The 21,301-nt window shown below is 40.3% G+C and overlaps 1 protein-coding gene across 1 annotated transcript in view; it reads left to right on the plus strand.

Annotated features, from left to right (window-relative positions):
* Window positions 1–21,301, plus strand: part of ABCD3 (ATP binding cassette subfamily D member 3) — a 116,930-nt gene that overhangs the window by 40,995 nt on the left and 54,634 nt on the right. Inside the window, exons 3-7 of the mRNA XM_038745136.1 lie at window positions 3,335–3,433; window positions 8,535–8,623; window positions 16,226–16,295; window positions 17,386–17,483; window positions 17,646–17,769. Coding sequence (XP_038601064.1) covers window positions 3,335–3,433; window positions 8,535–8,623; window positions 16,226–16,295; window positions 17,386–17,483; window positions 17,646–17,769 — 480 coding nt within the window. The remainder of the gene's footprint in view (window positions 1–3,334; window positions 3,434–8,534; window positions 8,624–16,225; window positions 16,296–17,385; window positions 17,484–17,645; window positions 17,770–21,301) is intronic.

Below are 21,301 nucleotides of genomic sequence, written 5' to 3' on the forward strand. Positions count from 1 at the left end.
GAGCTCCTTGTCTTCCCTCCCAAACCTTGTCCTCTCCCTGACTTTCCCATCTCTGTTGACGGCACTACCATCCTTCCCGTCTCACAAGCCCGCAACCTTGGTGTCATCCTCGACTCCGCTCTCTCATTCACCCCTCACATCCAAGCCGTCACCAAAACCTGCCGGTCTCAGCTCCGCAACATTGCCAAGATCCGCCCTTTCCTCTCCATCCAAACCGCTACCCTGCTAATTCAAGCTCTCATCCTATCCCGTCTGGACTACTGCACTAGCCTTCTCTCTGATCTCCCATCCTCGTGTCTCTCTCCACTTCAATCCATACTTCATGCTGCTGCCCGGATTATCTTTGTCCAGAAACGCTCTGGACATATTACTCCCCTCCTCAAAAACCTCCAATGGCTACCGATCAATCTGCGCATCAAGCAGAAACTCCTCACCCTGGGCTTCAAGGCTGTCCATCACCTCGCCCCCTCCTACCTCACCTCCCTTCTCTCCTTCTACTGCCCAGCCCGCACCCTCCGCTCCTCCACCACTAATCTCCTCACCGTCCCTCGTTCTCGCCTGTCCCGCCGTCGACCCCCGGCCCACGTCATCCCCCGGGCCCGGAATGCCCTCCCTCTGCCCCTCCGCCAAGCTAGCTCTCTTCCTCCCTTCAAGGCCCTACTGAGAGCTCACCTCCTCCAGGAGGCCTTCCCAGACTGAGCCCCTTCTTTCCTCTCCCCCTCGTCCGCCTCTCCATCCCCCTGTCTTACCTCCTTCCCTTCCCCACAGCACCTGTATATATGTATATATGGTTGTACATATTTATTACTCTATTTATTTATTTATTTATTTTACTTGTACATTTCTATCCTATTTATTTTATTTTGTTGGTATGTTTGGTTCTGTTCTCTGTCTCCCCCTTTTAGACTGTGAGCCCACTGTTGGGTAGGGACTGTCTCTATGTGTTGCCAATTTGTACTTCCCAAGCGCTTAGTACAGTGCTCTTCACATAGTAAGCGCTCAATAAATACGATTGATTGATTGATTGATAAAGGGCAAATGATTAATCTTAACTTCTTAATAACATCTTTGATTTCATATCAGTTTTATGATCTCTTAGTGGGCCCCTCACCTGTAGCTTCCATAATCAATATTGACCTCGTACAGGTAGATCTAATCTTTGTATACTGGCCTCATCATTTATATTAGTGTCTGTCTTTCTTTCTAATAATAATAATAATAATGATAATAATAATAATGACATTTATTAAGCACTTACTATGTGCAAAGCACTGTTCTAAGAGCTGGGGAGGTTACAAGGTGATCGGGTTGTCCCACGTGTGGGACTCAGTCTTAATCCCCATTTTACAGATGTGGGAACTGAGGCCCAGAGAAGTGGCTTGCCCAAAGTCACACAGCTGACAAGTGGCGGAGTCGGGATTTCAACCCATGACCTCTGACTCATTCATTCATTCAGTCGTACTTATTGAGCGCTTACTGTGTGCAGAGCACTTTACTTGTACTTGGGAAGTACAAGTTGGCAACAGATAGAGACGGTCCCTACCCAACAGCGGGCTCACAGTCTGGAAGGGGGAGACAGAGAACAAAACAAAACATATTAATAAAATAAATATAATAAATATGTACAAGTAAAATAGAGTAATAAATAGGTACAAACAATAACATTAATATTAACCATATAATATCATCAATCGTATTTATTGAGCGCTTACTGTGTGCAGAGCACTGTACTAAGCGCTTGGGAAGTACAAATTGGCAACATATAGAGACAATCCCTACCCAACAGTGGGCTCACAGTCTAAAACATATATATATATATTATATAATCTATATAATATATAATAATATTAATATTATTAATAATAACGTTGGTATTTGTTAAGCGCTTACTATGTGCAAAGCACTGTTCTAAGCGCTGGGGTAGATACAGGGTAACCAGGTTGTCCCACAGGGGGTTCACAGTCTTAGTGCCCATTTGACAGATGAGGTAACTGAGGCCCAGAGAAGTTAAGTGACTTGCCTAAGGTCACACAGCAGACAAGTGGTAGAGACGGGATTAGAACCCATGACCTCTGACTCCAAAGCCCGGGCTCTTTCCACAGAGCCACGCTGGAGCTCGTTTTGGGCAAGTTACATCAATTAATCAATCAATCAACCATATTTATTGAGTGCTTACTGTGTGCAGAGCACTGTACTAAGCGCTTGGGAAGTCCAAGTTGGCAACATATAGAGACGGTCCCTACCCAGCAGTGGGCTCACAGTCTAGAAGGGGGAGACAGACAACAAAACCAAACATACTAACAAAATAAAATAAATAGAATAGATACGTACAAGTAAAATAAATAAATAAATAGAGTAATAAATAGTTACAAACATATATCCATATATACAGGTGCTGTGGGGAAGGGAAGGAGGTAAGATGGGGGGATGGAGAGGGGGACGAGGGGGACGATTTGTCTACCAAATCTGTTAAATCACACTCTCCCAAATACTTAGTACAGTGCTCTGCACACAGTAAGCACTCAAGAAATACAATTGATTGACTGATCATCAGCTCTTCTAAGGCAGTCAATCAAAAGGAGGCCTGGAAACCAGTTTTCCTTCTGATGTCATCACTTCAGCAGCCCCTGTGAACATCTTTCATCTCGTGTCCATGATTTTGCTTAAAAAAGAATCGAGTGCCCACTGAGAACAGAGTTCCGTTTTTCTTTTATTTCACCTTTCTGTTTATATGCTGCTTTTTCAGCTGTGAACCACGCAGGGATTTCTAATTATTGGCCTTTTCCCCCTTAATAAATCAGCACTTCCTCTGTTGTTTCTTCACAACACTGTATTTTCTTGTTTGGGGCCAGTTATCATTATTAAGGACAGCTGAGGAAAGGGTGTTAACTTTTGCAGAAGGAATGTGAATCTATAAGTGTTCCACTTACTGTGCTTTTAAATTCTGATCAATGCCATGAAAAATGATTTCTAATGATATTTTTTTAAAGGTTCCCCAGTTTCCAAGATTTAGCCTGTATTGAGAGATTTGTAATTGTGCTCAACTCACATCTAGTGTTTCAGGGAACCAGAATAATTGTCTCATTTTGTTGTTGTTGTGAGGGGTGAGCCTGTTGTTGTGTAGGTACAGTCTCTATATTTTGCCAACTTGTACTTCCCAAGGGCTTACTACAGTGCTCCGCACACAGCGCTCAATAAATACGATTGAATGACTGAATGAATGTATTAATTTGGACTGAGAAAGTGGCACATTTTTCTCTTTATGTAATCAATATTTGTCTGAAATCACCAAGAAAGCTTCACTTTGTGTTTCTTTCTCAAATTTATTACGCAGAAAGAGGGAAAGAAAGAGCGGGCTATGGTGGACAAAGTGTTCTTTGCAAGGATCCGGCAAATCCTGAAAATCATGGTCCCCCGGATGTTTTGTAAAGAGGTAAGTCTTGCTCTGAGTTACTAGGTTAATGTTTAATCCGTCAGTTTAGTGATCGAACACAGCTTGGAAGGATATCATAAAATGAAAACGTTACCAATTCCGCCTGCTCTTGTTTTTGGTCTTCGCAATTTTTTGAAAAATGAGGTTAGTAGGCCTCTCAGTTTTATTGATCTGAGAGATTAGGACTAATTACATATTTTCTATGGAACACCTCTAGATGGAGAACAGATGAGAATTTTAAATCCTGGTAATCTGTAGAGAAGCAAAGGAATGTGGAGAAGTTGTTAATGCAGAGAGCACAGACCTAGGAATCAGAGGACCTGGGTTCGAATCACAGTTCTGCGACGTCTGCTATGTGACCTTGGGCAATTACTTTTTTTCTTCCTTTTTTTTTTAAAAAAAATGGTGTTAAGCACTCAGTATGTGCTAGGCACTGTAGTAAGCGCTGGGGTAGATTCATTGATTCATTCATTCAATCATATTGAGCGCTTACTGTGTGCAGAGCACTATACTAAGCGCTTGGGAAGTCCAAGATGGCATATAGAGATGGTCCCTACCCAACAACGAGCTTAGTCTAGAAGGGGGAGACAGATAACAAAACAAAACGTATTAAAATAGGATAAATAGAATAGTAAATATGTACAAGTAAAATAAATAGAGTAATAAATCTGTCCAAACCTGCAGCATGACTTGCAGTTGGGATAAGAATGAAGAAAGCGATGCTGACCCCTCTCTCCTCCACCCCCCAAAAAAGTCAATGATTCCAACATTCCTTGTAATGATAAACTCCCCTTAAATAACCTCTCAGGGTTCAATAGTTTTCTTAAAAAAAATGATATTTGTTCAGTCGGTCATTTTATACTGAGCGCTTACTGTGTGCAGAGCACTGTTCTCAGTGCTTTAGAGAGTGACTTGCCCAAAGTCACAAAGCTGATAATCGGCAGAGCTGGGATTTGAACCCATGACCTCTGACTTCAAAGGCCAGGCTCTTTTCCACTAAGCCACGCTGCTTCTCTACTGAAAGAGGGAAGCAGCCTGGTCCAGGGGAAAGAGCCCGGGCCTGGGAATCAGGGGACCTGGGTTCTAATCCTGGCTCTGCCACTTGTCTGCTGGGTGACCTTGGGCATCTCATTTCATGTCTCCGGCCCTCGGTTATACAAGCTAATTCATCCATTCAGTCATTCAGTCGCATTTATTGAGCGCTTACTGTGTGCAGAGCACTGTACTAAGCGCTTGGGAAGTACAAGTTGGCAACATATAGAGACGGTCCCTACCCAACAGTGGGCTCACAGTCTAGAAGCTAATATGGTTGGGCACAGTCCATGTCCCACCTGGGGCTCAAAATTCAAGACTGTGAGCCGCTGTTGGGTAGAGACCGTCTCTATATGTTGCCAACTTGGACTTCCCAAGCACTTAGTACAGTGCTGTGCACACAGTAAGCGCTCAATAAATACGATTGAATGAATGAATGAATGAATATGAATCTCCACTTGACAGCTGAGGCACAGAGAAACTCAGTGACTTGCCCACGTCACACAGCACGTAAGTGACGGAGCAGGGATTACAACCCAGGTCCTTTTGACTCCAGGCCCATGCTGTATCCACTACTTGATTTCCCTGTGCCTCAGTTTCCTCATCTGTAAAATGGGGATTAAATTCGGCTCCCTTTAATTTAGACTGTGAGCCCCATGTGGGATAGGGACTCTGACCAGCCTGATTATCTTGCATCTATTCATTCATTCATTCATTCAATCTTATTTATTGAGTGTTTACTGTGTGCAGAGCACTGTACTAAGCTCTTGGGAAGTACAAGTTGGCAACATATAGAGACGGTCCCTACCCAACAGCTGGCCCAGCGCTTGTCACATAGTGCTTGTCATGTAGGACACGCTCAATAAATACCATTAAAAATCTGAGATAAAATGAAACTAATTGGGCCGGACGAATGCAGCTGACCAAAAAATTATTAGAATGCACGAACCACACCCTGTTATCTGAAACCACTGAGTTTCCGAAGAGGCAAATTGGCCAAGAGAGAAAATTTGGTTAATCTTACCACTTCTCCCTTTATTGTTTTCTCGGCCTCCTAGAGAATGCACAAGAGCATAGTTCTCGATAGGTTCTTTTCAGCGTGACAGATGGGCTCAATCCTGTGGAGAAATCATCACAGAAAAATTCCGCGTAAAGGCCTCTTAGGCCTGAGTAGAAAGAAATACAGGTGGTAATGGGAAAATTAAAGAGAGGCAAACATGGACCGTGAGGTTTGTGAACAGTGCGGGGAGGATCCTTGTTTAACCCTCGCAATATAAATCTTCTGAGTGCTTGGTATAAGGCCGGATAACAGCCACCAAGGTATTTTATCCTCAACAGCGCTCAAATAGTGGGCCTGCCGTGACCAAATCAATTGACATTTTGAAAAAAGCAACCAAAAACCAAATTAGATCTGATCCTGCTCACTGCTAAATGGCCCTAGTATTCCCAGTCTCATTTCCATTTCTCAAGAAGAGGGATTTGTCCCTGGCATTTTGTCGTCTCAACTCAGTCCGTCTTCCGTGGAGCATGCCAGGTGGGATTGATACAGACAAGGCTGCAGGTCCTTGTGCGTGTCTCTTAATTAGCGTAAGGATATTATATATTATAAATTACATATTTATTCATATTTCAGTCTGTCTCCCCCTCTAGACTACAAGCTTATTACGGGCATGGAGTGTGTCTGAGAATTGTGTTGTATTATACTCTCCTAAGTGCTTAGTACAGTGCTCTACACATGGTAAACACTCCATTCATTCATCATTCATTCATTCAATCGTATTTATTGAGCGCTTACTGTGTGCAGAGCACTGTGCTAAGCGCTTGGGAAATACAAGTTGGCAACATATAGAGACGGTCCCTACCCAACAGCGGGCTCACAGCCTAGAAGGGGGATAATCAATAAACGTGATTGATTGAATGAATGAATATGTAATTCAACAGATGCTATCCTATGGAATCAGTAACCCCAAACCTCTGTTCCCCCTCAATTTTCCCATGGCTTCCTGACCGGTCTCTGGTATAATAATAATAACAATGATAATGATAATATTTGTATTTATTAAGTGCTTCCTGTGTGCCAGGCATTATTCTAAGTGCTGAAGTAGATACAAAATAATCAGGTTGGATACCGTCCGTGCCCCACATGGGGCTTCCGGTCTTAATCCCCATTTTACGGATGAGGTACCTGAGGTCCATAGAAGTGAAGTGACTTGCCCAAGGTCACTCAGCAGACAAGTGGTGGAGCTGGAATTAGAACCCAGGTCCTCCTGACTCCCAAGCCTGAGCTCCATCAACTAGGCAGTGCTGTTTCTCAGTTTCCTCCTAGCTTTCCTGCAGTTCCTCTCCAAAGTTCTCAGAGGCAGCATTTTTCCTTGTACTAAGTGGAGTGGAAAGGAACTGATTATTCATAAACTCCTGAATGTTCGTGGGACTTTTCTAGTAGCCAGCCTCCCTCCTTCCTGTGGAACTACCTGCTGTTCTCCACATCAGACAAAAATTCCTTGCCATCAGCTTTGAGGCATTCGATTTGCTCCTCTTCGACTACTACTCAGCCAGCACACTTTATTCCTCTAACACCCGTCATTCATTCATTCATTGTTGTATTTATTGAGCTCTCACTGTGTGCAAAGCACCGTACGAGGCGCTTGGGAGAGCACAATACAACAACCTGCTCACTGTACCTCCATCTAGACTCTAATCTCTGAGCCCTTGCTCACATCCTCTCTGAGACTCCCTCTCTTTTTATATCCTTTAGACTGTAAGCTCACTAGGGGCAGGGAATGTGACTGCTAATTCTGTTGTATTGTTCTCCCCGAAGCACATAGTACAGTGCTCAGCACATAGTAAGGGGTCCATAAGTACGATTGATTTGTATCAGTCAATTGTATTTATTAAGCACTTGCCATATGCAGTGCGCTGTACTAAACACTTGGGAGAGTGCACTACAGCATATCCAACAAGCTACTACTATATACACTTTAAAGTATACTTTAGAGTCTACTTTATACACAATGTTTAAAACCCCAGTAAAATCCTGTCTTCTCCAAGAAGCCTTCCGTGACTAACATTTCATCTTCTCACTGTATTCTTCCTCCCAGCTGCTTGCCTCCGTGCTCCGATCTGTAACCCTTAAGCACTTTGAGATTCACCCGACCACCGCAGCACTTACGTACATATCAATCAATCAATCAATCAATTGTATTTATTGAGCGCTTACTGTGTGCAGAGCACAGAACTAAGCGCTTGGGAAGTACAAGTTGGCAACATATAGAGACGGTCCCTACCCGGCAGTGGGCTCACAGTCTATCCTCATTCTCTTCTGCTTTCCCTATCGTAATTTATTTTAACGTCTGTCTCCCCAACTACAGTAGAATCATTCTGAAGGCAGAGATTGTGTTTACCAACTCATTTACTTGTATAAGCACTCAAAAAAAAAACCCCTTGGTTGATTGACTATAATAAGTTCTGGATGTTTAGTGTATAGATTCCAGATTGTAGTAGTTGATTGGGGTAGGCGTGGTAAAAGATTGATAGATTTTTTTAAAAAAAGTATAGCTCAGAAACTGAAATATTACTTTAACGTTATAATTGAGCCTAACATAGAAATCAAAAAACAAAAAAACTCCCTCCTTTATGCCCCCTGTAGTATGAACCCATTTGTACTGTAGGGAGGCTGATTTAGGACAGAGTCAAGGGTTGAAGTCACATCTGAATGAGAACAGCCTTGTAGTTTGTTGAAAATTTCTCTTAAATTTGTGGTGCAACCTGTATTCAGACCCAGCTACACCTGTGTGGCTTTTCAGGGTAGTAGTAGGTAAAACATGGATTTCTTTTTGGCAAAAATGTTGGCCAAGAATGGTCTCGGATGGCTAGCTGGTAACAGTAGGTAGATGAAATGGAGAGCAGAAGGATTTTGGAGAAAGATTGATTGCCATCTTTGCAAAAAAAAAAGTGATTTTGAAAACTTCACACTGCGCTTGTTTTGATCTCTCAAGTAGACTTTTAAAAATTGTATTTGGTAAATGACCAGGTTTCATTCACTCAGTTTAATTAAAATGTTTTCTACTAGACAGGTTATTTGTTACTTATTGCTGTTATGCTGGTATCTCGCACGTATTGTGATGTTTGGATGATTCAAAATGGAACCCTCATTGAAAGGTACTTTTCCGTTAAACTTCTGCTATTATATCTCTCTGTCTCATTTACTCCTGTGCTATCCTGTTAGCTCGGCCCTAAGTAGTTTAGGCTTTCGGTTTTCATTTTGAGCCCAGTGATGAACTTGGACTGTAATTTATTTATTTATATTAATACCCGTCCCCCCCTCTGGACTGTAAGCTCTTTGTGGGCAGGGATTGTGTTTGTCACATTGTTATATTGTACTTTCCCAAGCTCTCCGCACACAGTAGGTGCTCAGTAAATACTACTGACAGACTCTAGGAAACAGCCTCAGAGAAAGGAAAATGAAGACAGAGAGAAACCTAGAGAAGAGGTACAGGAAAATTAGAGATGAAGGAGAGAAAGAGAGAGAGATACAGGAAGACAAAGAGGATTTAGGACCCAGAGAGGAAGAAGAAATCAGAGGGGAAGATGCTGGGGGAAGAAACACCCAGCCGTGGCCCAAAAAACCAGGACCGAGCCACGTTGCCGGGTAGAGAAAGAGACATCTCTCATCATCATTAATTGTATTTATTGAGCGCTTACTGTGTGCAGAGCACTGTGCTAATCTCTCCCTCCTCCCCAGCTCTGAATTGGCATTGGCAGGGCAGAAGGGAGTTCACGAACACCCCAATTCAGGCCTTGGTGATGGCCCCGGTCGGAGCTGGAGGTGCTCAAGAGTGGTGGATTGGCATGGGTGCAATGCTAAGCAACAAACAAGCACAGTGGGAAACAGTGCGGTACAGTGGATAGAGCACGGGCCCGGGAGCAAGAAAGACGTAATTATCATTCCGGCTCTGCCACTCGTCTGCTGTGTGCCCTTGGACAAGTCACTTCGCTTCCCTGTCCCTATTAGCTCATCCGTAAAATGGAAGTTAACATCGTGAGCCCCATGTGGGACAGGGACTGTGTCCAACCAGCTTATCTTGTGTCTACCCCTGTACTTAGTGCCTGGCTCATAATAAGTGCTTAATCATCATCATCATCATCAATCGTATTTATTGAGCGCTTACTATGTGCAGAGCACTGTACTAAGCACCTGGGAAGTACAAATTGGCAACATATAGAGACAGTCCCTACTCAACAGTGGGCTCACAGTCTGAAAGGGGAAGACAGAGAACAAAACCAAGCATACTAATAAAATAAATAGAATAGATATGTACAAGTAAAATAAATAAATAAATAGAGTAATAAATATGTACAAACATATATACATATATACAGGTGCTGTGGGGAAGGGAAGGAGGTAAGGTGGGGGAGATGGAGAAGGGGACGAGGGGGAGAGGAAGGAAGGGGCTCAGTCTGGGAAGGCCTCCTGGAGGAGGTGAGCTCTCAGTAGGGCCTTGAAGGGAGGAAGAGAGCTAGCTTGGCGGATGGGCAGAGGGAGGGCATTCCGGGCCCGGGGGATGACGTGGGCTGGGGGTCGATGGCGGGACAGGCGAGAACGAGGTACGGTGAGGAGATTAGCTTAACAAATACCATTTAAAAAAAACCAGACAACAACAACACAAAAGAAATGCCGCCTCCTTGGGTGCGCGTAACGTGGCCTGTAGAACAAAATATCTTTTGGTCAGCCCCAAACCGGGCCAGGAATTCCCAACCTAGTGTGGGCCCGGTGCCAGGCATTTGCCCATCGTGGTCCAGGCCTTGCCCTGGGGTTTTGTGGAAAGGATCTCTAGCCTGGGGCCGGGTAGAGGTGAGAGGGATGTCTAAGCCTGCCGGGTGGGGAGGGGGAGGACCGAGAAAGAGAATATGAATATCGGTCTAGACGAAACACTGCCCTGATCCATTTTGGTATTGCTTATCTGTTTATTTGCAAAAGATCAATTCAAGGTTCCAAGCTACGGGTGATTTTCTTGCCTTAAATGGTATAAAAGATCACAAGGTTGTGATCGGGCGACAACTCGTTAAGAAATGCAGAATATTTTGTGGTCTTCCTCCTTATTCAGTCTCCCTCCTTAGAATCATCATCAGTCGTATTTATTGAGCGGTTACTGTGTGCAGAGCACTGTACTAAGCGCTTGGGAAGTACAAGTTGGCAGCATATAGAGACAGTCCCTACCCAACAGTGGGCTCACCGTCTAAAAGGGGGAGACAGAGAACAAAACCAAACATACTAATAAAATAAATAGAATAGATATGTACAAGTAAAATAAATAAATAAATAAATAGAGTAATAAATATGTACAAACATATATACAGGTGCTGTGGGGAAGGGAAGGAGGTAAGATGGGTAGATGGAGAGGGGGACGAGGGGAAGAGGAAGGAAGGGGCTGAATGGGAGCCCCAAATGGGATTGGGACTGTTCAAACTGCTTAACTTGTCTGAATCTCAGTGCTTAGAACGCCCCTTGACTCATAGTAAGTGCTTAACGAATACCATCATAATAATAGTGCTTGATACATACTGAGCTCTTAACAAATGCCTTAATTAGGGATTAGAAGTCCCAGCTCTGCCACTGACCTACTGTGTGACTTTGGGCAAGTCAATCTCTCTGGGCCTCAGTTTCCTCATCTCTGAAATGGCGATAAGATTTACTGTGAGTCCCTTATTTTGGACAAGGGCTTTGTCTGATCTCGTTACCTTATAACTTCCCTAGAGTCTACCTTATATTGATTTTAATAAATGCCATAATGATTACTCCACCAAGAAATAGTTATCACTCAAAGATAAAATCTTAGCCAATTCTCCTTATTTAAAAAAAAATCCCCCCTTTATATTTTCGTCAAGTTATTAAAGATGCTTTCATTATTTGTTTGCAAAAATATATTTTTGCAAGATAATTTGGATTAAATTATTTTAGAAATTAAGGTTTAAAATGACCTATCTGCTGGTGCTGGAGTCTTTTTTTTTTTTTTAAAGAAAATTATGGTGTTCGTTAGGTACTTACTATATGTCAAACGCTGAACCATGTCCTGGGGTAGATACAAGTTGATCAAGTTGGACACAGTCTCTGTCCCATATAGGGCTCACTGTTTTGATCCCCATTTTACAGATGAGGTACTGAGGCTCAAAGAAGTTGTAACTTGCCCAAGGCCACCCAGCAGACAAGTGGCGGAATCGGGATTAGAACCCAGGTCCTTCTGACTCCCAAGGTGGTGCTCTATCCATTAGATCATACTCTGTCCAACGTGATAAACTTATTTACACCCCAGAGCTTAGAACAGTGCTTGATGCATAGTAAGCACTTAACAAATACCATAAAACAATAAAATAAGCAAACACTAGCCCACCTTCTCTTTCCTCTATGTTTTTTAGGCTGGATTTAAATGTTCTAAAGAACAAGTGTTTTTTCATGGAATATTATTTGCTAATAATTTGCTAATAATTATTTGCTAATGGGTTATTTCAAGCATGAGTTTCTCAGACAATTTTTCAACTATATGTAGTACAATTTCTCAGTTTTTACCTGTGGAGAATAACTTCAGTTCCCAAATATTCAATTTGGCTATTCAGACTAGTACAGATAGCTCTTAGTCCTTGTAAATGGATTTTTTTTTTAGTATTGTGTTTTATGTTTGCTAAGTATCTTTGAGTGTAAATTACTTTCTGCTACTTACTGAAGGATTCCTGGTGTCCTGGCAACAGAATTGTGTGCCTCAAACCATCTTCTTGCTCTGTCCCAGAACGAACTGTCCATTTTTGCATCTGTAGCAAATTGAAGACTCATTTAATAAACTGTCGCCTTCAGTGTCTTTCACTTGAATGCCATCTTTTGGATGATTCTTTTCCTCTTTGTTATGTAGGTTGAACTCTGTCTTTTCCCTTAACAAAACTGAAGCCGTCGCTTAGTGTTGTGGTTTCTCCTTTTCCCAGGCATTCATTCATTCAGTCATATTTATTGAGTGCTTACTGTGTGCAGAGCACTGTACTAAGTGCTTGGGAAGTAGATAGAGACGGTCCCTACCCAACACTGGGCTCACAGTCTAGAAGGGGGAGACAGACAACAAAACAAAACATGTAGACAGGTGTCAAAATCGTGAGAATAAATAGAATTATACCTATATGCACATCATTAGCAAAATAAATAGAATAGTAAATATGTACAAGTAAAATAAATAGAGTAATAAATCTGTACAAACATATATACAGGTGCTTTGGGAGGGGAAGGAGGTAGGGCGGGGGAGATGGGGAGGAGGAGAGGAAAAGGGGGCTCAGTCTGGGAAGGCCTCCTGGAGGAGGTGAGCTCTCAGGCATTCCGAATGTCCTCTGAAAATTTCATTAAAGCAGAATGTGCATGCTATCTTTTCAAAGTAGCGAGCCCAATTTCTCAGGCTAAAGTTACCTTTTGGAATTAAGGAAGACAAGTCGGGGAGAGCATGTATCTTACAGTAGGCCAGTAGGTTCCATGCATATAATAATAATAATGGTATTTGTTAAGCCCTTACCATGTGCCAAGCACTGTTCTAAGCACCAGGGTAGATACAAGGTTATCAGGTTGTCCCATGTGGGGCTCACAGTCTTAATCCCCATTTTACAGCTGAGTTAACTGAGGCTCAGAGAAGTTAAGTGGCTTTCCCAAAGTTACACAGCTGACAAGTGGCAGAGCTGGGATTAGAACCCACAACCTCTGACTCCTGAGCCTGGGCTCTTTCCACTAAACCACATTGCAGTGTTTAAATGGCTCCATAGAATCTGAATTAATTCATACTCCTTCCAAAGGAGTAAATTTAGGCATTGGAAGAATTGGACTGGACATGGTTTAAAAACAACCCGAAACTAATTCCCTTTATTCTTGAAGAATTTAAATGCTTTCCCCTCTGTTTAAAAAATTGAGGTCATTTCCCTTTTATTTGTCAATTCAGTTCAGTTGTATTTACTGAGTGCTTACTGTACCAAGCACTTGGAAGTTTTCAATTTTGGTAGCACTCAGTATTTCGTTGACTTAGTGTAGTAGATTTCATTTGTTTCAGGTGGCTTTGCAGTTAAGATGTAGCACACCAGATTCATTCCTTTTACACGCTAATTTTATAGTTACATCAAAACATGTTTCAGAAGCCTTAACCTGTGATGGGTGACCAGAGTCCGTTGTCACTGGAAAATAATTTAATATAGGATTATGACTTTTTTTTAATGGTATTTAAGTTCTTACTATGAATCAGGCACTGTTCTAAGCGCTGGGATAGATACAGTTAATCAGGTTGGACCAAGTCCCTGTCCCGCGCGGGGCTCACAGACGAGTTAAGTGACTTGCCCAAGGTCACATGGCAAACAGCAGAACTGGGATTAGAATCCAGGTCCTCTTATTCCCAGGCCTGTACTCTTTCCATTAGGCCATGCTGCTTCTCAAGTCCCTTTTTTTTTTTAGTACATTAGAGACTAGTAAAAGAAAATGTCAAATATGTTTTTGAAGTTTACATGACTGTGGTAAATGCCCAGCACTACTTCTTTTTAGAAATTAGTTTTTAAAAACATCACTGTATCTTTTTCTTTTTTCCAGTGGAATCATAAGCAGAAATAAGACACTGTTCAAGAAACACTTTTTTAAGTTTATAGCTGCCTCCCCAATGGTAAACCATTGCTGAAAAATAGCATGCACATGTCCCCACTTCTGTAATTCTGTGTGCTTCACGGCTTGGGCAGCACTAAAGCACTTGGCTTTTCACCTGAAATTTGTTCCGTTCCAACTATTTCAGCCGAAATGTTTTGTTTCTTGCAGCAGTCTCAGTTGCCTGATCTTAGCTTTTGGTGTTCTTAGAGAGGTAAAGAATGTGGTTTTGTGGCTTTCCATCTCACTTCCGCTCTCCAACCTATCTGTCCTCCGTGTCAGACTTTTTTTTTTTAATTTTTCAAGAGCGATAATGAAAATTTAGAGGTCTCAGTTGAATTTTCCTGCCAGTATAAGTAGCTTACCTTTTTGGGTCTCAGTTGAATTTTCCTGCCAGTATAAGTAGCTTACCTTTTTGCTATTGGGGAAATTGTTATTCTAGTTAGAATGCCATGCTTACTGATATCTGGGTAATAATAATAATAGTTGCGGTATTTGTTAAGCACTTGCTATGTGCCCAGCACTGTTCTAAGTGCTGCGGTGGATACAGGGTAATCAGGTAGGACTCAGTCCCTGTCCCAGTTTGGGCTCACAGTCTTAATCCCCACTTGACAGATGAGGGGACTGAGGCTCAGGGAAGTGAAGTTAGTTGCCCAAGGTCACACAGCAGACTTGTGCTCTGCACACAGTAAGCGCTCAATAAATATGATTGATTGTGGTAGAGCTGGGATTAGAACCCAGGTCCTTCTGACTCCCGAGCCGAGCTCTATCCACTAGGCCACGCTGCTTCCATAAGAAGCTGACCTAATAATGTAGAGGGAGCGATTTAGCGTAATTCTATAGAGTGCAGAGCTTCATTTAGGAAATTAGTAACTCTATTGACACAGTATCCTATTGGACTTGGTCACTTTCCTGGTAGGCCCCAGGACCTTAGCTACTGTGGTGTTTATTTTTATTTCATGGGTTATGTTCTAATCCTGGCTCCGCTACTTGTCTGTGCTGTGCCCTTGGGCAAATCACTTAGCTTCTCTGTGCCTCAGATACCTCATTTGTAAAATGGGGATTGAGAGTGTGAGCCCCACGTGGGACGGGGACTGTATCCAACTGGATTTGCTTGAATCCAGTGCTTAGTACAGTCCCTGGCACATAGTGTGTGCTTAACAAAGACCATATTCATTGTTATTCTTATTATTAATAAGAATATTTATCATTTCTTTGCATAAGTCCAGAGTCAGGTGTGTCCTATGGTGTAATAAAGACAAACAGGCTAGGAGCACCTTGTCTTTTCCTGGGCCCCCGGTGTCCGGGACTTTAGAGAAGCCAGGGTCCATCTGTGTCTCCTTGTTAAGATTTGGGTGGGCTGTAGCAAGCACCGTATTTGTCTTGAGGCTGTATACGGTTAATGATCGTTCATGGTTTTGGGGGTGTGTGGTAATCTTCTGTAGCCTAAATGTATATTGTAAATATCTTAAATGGTATGCCTGAGCTACACTAGAATTGAGTGAACGTGGCCAACTTTAGTAGACCTTTCTCTGTATGAGAAAATTATTTGTGGTGGTTTTCAGTTGTAAAATAATCCCCCTAATTATCCTGTTAATTGACCAGGAGCATCAAGAAAAGCAGTTCATAGAATCATAGGCCTGGAAGAGTTTGAGATCATCCCTAGTGTATTCCCCTTATTGCTTTAAACATGATTTAGGCGCCATGCCGAAATCACTCCAAAGAGATGAGAATCTTTGCATTTTCAAGCTTTCAAAGCGGGTAATCCAGTGCCACTTCCAGTATCTTCAACTGATAAATCGCCCCTAGAGTCACTCTGTATCTTTGATACTACACCTATTTGCTCTTGTTTTGCTCAGACTAGATGATCGGTTGTGTAATATAACCTTGCCAATGCTCTTAGACCTCTGTTGTCCCTGTGGAAAATGTGGCTCCTGGAAAACTTTCTAAACAAAACCCCAAACATTTGGAGTACCGGTGTATTAAGGAAATGTAGGAACTTTTATGTGTTGACATCTGTATAGTTTAGTAAATTTAGCACCACACAGTGATCCTTCAGTATGACGTTTTGCATTGGCTTCATTTGCAACTAACCCTTTGCATGTGGTGGTTTGCAGTGGTATCATTGGTCGCAGCAGAAAAGATTTCAAGAAATATTTGTTCAACTTCATCGCTGCCATGCCTCTTGTAAGTGCAATTCTTTAAAATTTGCATTTCTTTAAAAAGAAACACACGTACTGGTTTGCTAAAAATGTTTATAAAGACTGGTTTGTTTTTTAAAAATCTTTTTCACAAGAAAATTATCTGTGGTGATTTTCAGTCAGCATCAACCGGAGCATTACAGAAGTAGCTTTCTAGAAAGTGGGGTGGTTCAAACCAGTTTGGAGAAGGTCTTTAGACCCACATTTCAAACATATATAAGTGGGTTAAAGGAGGCTCTCCACTCATAATTGATAATAAAGAAAATTCAATCACGTTCAGACTTGGTCAGAAACTCTGATTTAGGCAACTTTAGAGTGGGACCACTGTATGAGTTGAACTCAAAAGAAGACTCATTTTCCAATCTGGGGCATTTTGTTGAGCTACTTCTATGAGATACAGAACATCTGTATGTAGCAACCAGTGTGACTAGTACATTTTGAAACTAAAAGTAGGAATCCATTGAAACCTGAGTAGTTACAAACTCAAGAAGGGTTAATTGCAAGCAAGCGTTAAACAGCCAGAGCAAAGAACCAAAGATACGGGGCCGGAAGCCACCTTGAAACTCTCATTGATTGGTCAAAATCACTTGTGTCATTTTTCCAATTTTTTTCTAAGTGCGTCAAGTCCAAGTGTCCAGAAGTGCTCAAAGGCGATAGGACAGGAAAAGAAAATTCAGATTTTTGTAAAGTAAGAAAGATAGTAAGAGGCAAGGAGTTAAAGGGCATGTGACAAGATGTTATTTGTGGTACTTAGCATCATATGCCAAAATAAAATCCCAACTAAAATCTAGCAAATTTAGATTATTGACTGTCCCTACAGGTTTAGCGTGTGTTTCGGCTGTAGATAACCTTATTCGAAACTCTGTTTAAAAAGTGTAAGGGAAACTCGAATCAAAAAACTTATTTCAAGTAATATGACCTGTCTCAAGTTACCGTCCCATCATAAGTTAACTGTCCCATCATAAAATGTTAAATGTTGGGGGATAGACCAGATGTGAGAGGAACAAGGTTTTCTGGCGGGGGGGAAAGTGACCTAAATGAAGTAAAGCCAATCACATATTTTTGTAATTTCTCAGATCTCTCTGGTGAATAACTTTTTGAAGTTTGGGCTAAATGAACTTAAACTGTGCTTCCGAGTAAGACTCACCAAATACCTCTATGAGGAATATCTACAGTAAGTAGTCACTTGCCTGTCTTTTTTTTATGGTAAGCATGGGGTGTATTTTTGGTTTTGTGTGTTATAAGATGCCATTAGTTTAGCTCTCAGAATAATTCGTACAGCTTCATTGTGAAACTTGGGTGGATTAAAATAAAACTTCTCATTTTGCTATTTCAGAGCTTTCACATACTATAAAATGGGCAATCTAGACAACAGAATAGCTAATCCGGACCAGTTGCTTACTCAAGATGTAGAAAAATTCTGTAACAGTGTCGTTGACCTGTATTCCAACCTTAGCAAGGTGAGTCTTATTCAAGAACCTTAATATTTAGAACTTGTCAATTGTTGAACTCCCTGCAGGTATGTAAGAGCACGAACTAAGTGTTCAGGTGTTTTTGTTTAATTCCTCAGTTCACTGTATAAAATGCCAATTCAATTTGATCATATTTATTGGACACTTACTGTGTGCAGGGCACTGTACTGAGCGCTTGGGAGAGTACAGTACTACGATAAACAGATGCATTCCATACCCACAACGAGCTCACAGTCTAGATGGGGGGGGGGCAGATATTCACATAAATAAATTACAGGTGTATACATAAATGCCATTAAATTCATTAGAAAAATTATACTTTATTTCAATAAAGTAAAATAAATTATTTTCAAATAATATTTTCTGTGTTAAAGTAGGCTTGCTTCTAAGTAGAACTCCAGTTTCCCTTCAAATTCATCTGAATTTGGGGGCTTTTTTTTACAGTGAAATATGTACATGTTAACTTATAAATAGTATATTCTGTAAATCAGTCTGAGAGAGACTCTAATCTCGCTCACTGTTTTCCCTCTGCCAGTTCTCAGGTCCAAATAATCACTTGATTATTACCCCTTGCGGGAGTCTCTGCCATCAGTCTTTCCCCTCTCCAACCAGTCCTCTCCAGGGTAGTAGATCAGATAATCACTTGATTATTACCCCTTGCTGGAGTCTCTGCCATCAGTCTTTCCCTTCTCGAACCAGGCCTCTCCAGGGTAGTAGATCAAATAATCACTTGATTATTACCCCCTTGCTGGAGTTTCGCCATCAGTCTTTCCCCTTTTCCAACCAGTCCTCTCCAGGGTAGTAGATCAAATAATCACTTGATTATTACCCCTTGCTGGAGTCTCTGCCCCAGTCTTTCCCCTTCTCCAACCAGGTGTCTCCAGGGTAGTAGATCAAATAATCACTTGATTATTACCCCCTTGCTGGAGTCTCTGCCATCAGTCTTTCCCCTTCTCCAACCAGTCCTCTCCAGGGTGGTAGATCAAATGATCACTTGATTATTACCCCTTGCTGGAGTCTCTGCCATCAGTCTTTCCCCTCTCCAACCAGTCCTCTCCAGGGTAGTAGATCAAATAATCACTTGATTATTACCCCTTGCTGGAGTCTCTGCCATCAGTCTATCCCTTTTCCAACCAGTCCTCTCCAGGGTAGTAGATCAAATAATCACTTGATTATTACCCCCTTGCTGGAGTTTCTGAAATCAGTCTTTCCCCTTCTCCAACCAGTCCTCTCCAGGGTAGTAGATCAAATAATCACTTGATTATTACCCCCTTGCTGGAGTTTCGCCATCAGTCTTTCCCCTTCTCCAACCAGTCCTCTCCAGGGTAGTAGATCAAATAATCACTTGATTATTACCCCTCGCTGGAGTCTCTGCCATCAGTCTTTCCCTTTTCCAACCAGTTGTCTCCAGGGTAGTAGATCAAATAATCACTTGATTATTACCCCTTGCTGGAGTCTCTGCCATCAGTCTTTCCCCTCTCCAACCAGTCCTCTCCAGGGTAGTAGAAAGGGGCTCTCACAGGTGTCATTTGGGCTGCATCATTCCATACCGCTAGCTTCCAGGAGCCTACGGCTTCAAATCCAAGCGCTCGATGATTTACTTCCAGGCTCTTCAGTCACAGCTTTCGCCTTCTTCGAAAGCATCTAGCAGGGCTTTGGCCCAAAAAGGCTGGGGCCAAGGAGAGTTCTGACCGGCCCCGTCCCCTGCACACAAGTCACGCCTCCACTTGCCACGGCCACTCCTTGGGCCATTTTGAAGCTGGGGCCATTTCTCAAACAACTGCCACAGCGGTGCCCCTGGGACCGGCTCTTGAAGGGGGCTCTGCCTTTTAAACGGTGGCGGATAAAGTTTAAACGGTGGGGAAGGTATAAGAAATTTACATTCTAATTTATGTGAGGATGTATTTTTATTTCTTTGTTATTCATTCGTCTATAACTGAATAAATTATTAACGATAAATAAATAATAAATAAAATATATGCGTAATTATAAGTATAATTGCGGCAATATATTATTACCATTGTTTATGATCGTATTTATAATTACATATAAATAAATAAGATTTAAAATAATAGATATTTATTTATTTTTTAAACTGTGGGGAAGGTATAAGAAATTTATATTCTAATTTATGTGAGGAGGTATTTTTATTTCTTTATTGTTCATTTATCTATAACTGAATAAATTATTAACGATAAACAAATAATAAATAAAATGTATGCATAATTATAAGTATAATTGTTACAATATATTATTACCATTGTTTATTATCGTATTTATAATTACGTGTAAGTAAAAAAGATTTAAAATAATAGATACTTATTTATTTTTTAAAGTTCTGGGGAATCTATAAGAAATTCATATTCTAATTTATGTGAGAATGTATTTTTATTTCTTTGTTATTCATTTATCTATAACTGAATAAATTATTAACAATAAATAATAAATAAAATTTATACATAATTATAGGTATAATTATTACAATATATTATTACCATTGTTTATTATCGTATTTATAATTACCTATAAATGAATAAGATTTGAAATAATAGATATTATTTAAACTGTGGGGAATAAATTTTTAACGGTGGGGAGTGTATAAGAAATTTATATTCTAATTTACGTGAGGATGTATTTTTATTTCTTTGTTATTCATTTATCTATAACTGAATAAATTAGTAACAGTAAGCAAATAATAAATAAAATTTATGCATAATTATAAGTATAATTATTCCAATATATTATTACCATTGTTTATTATCGTATTTATAATTACATATAAGTAAACAAGATTTAAAATAATAGATATTTATTTTTTAAACTGTGGGGAATGTATAAGAAATTTATATTCTAATTTATGTGAGGATGTATTTTTATTTCTTTGTTATTCGTTTATCTATAACTGAATAAATTATTAACGATAAATAATGAATAAAATGCATGCATAATTATAAGTATAATTATTGCAATATATTATTACCATTGTTTATAATCGTATTTATACTTGCATATAAATAAATAAGATTTGAAATAATAGATATTTATTTATTTAAACTGTGGGGAATAAATTTTTAACCGTGGGGAATGTATAAGAAATTTATATTCTAATTTATGTGAGAATGTATTTTTATTTCTTTGTTATTCATTTATCTATAACCGAATAAATTATTAACGATAAATAAATAATAAATAAAATTTATGCATAATTATAAGTATAATTATTACAATATATTATTACCATTGTTTATTATCGTATTTATAATTACATGTAAGTAAATAAGATTTGAAATAATAGATATTTATTTATTATTTAAACTGTGGGGAATAAATTTTTAACTGTGGGAATGTATAAGAAATTTATATTCTAATTTATGTGAGAATGTATTTTTATTTCTTTGTTATTCATTTATCTATAACCAAATAAATTATTAACTATAAATAAATAATAAATAAAATGTATACATAATTATAAGTATAATTATTACAATATATTATTACCGTTGTTTATTGTCGTATTTAT

Source organism: Tachyglossus aculeatus, chromosome 4 (genome assembly GCF_015852505.1).
Source record: "Tachyglossus aculeatus isolate mTacAcu1 chromosome 4, mTacAcu1.pri, whole genome shotgun sequence".
In the NCBI taxonomy this organism is placed as follows: domain Eukaryota; kingdom Metazoa; phylum Chordata; class Mammalia; order Monotremata; family Tachyglossidae; genus Tachyglossus; species Tachyglossus aculeatus.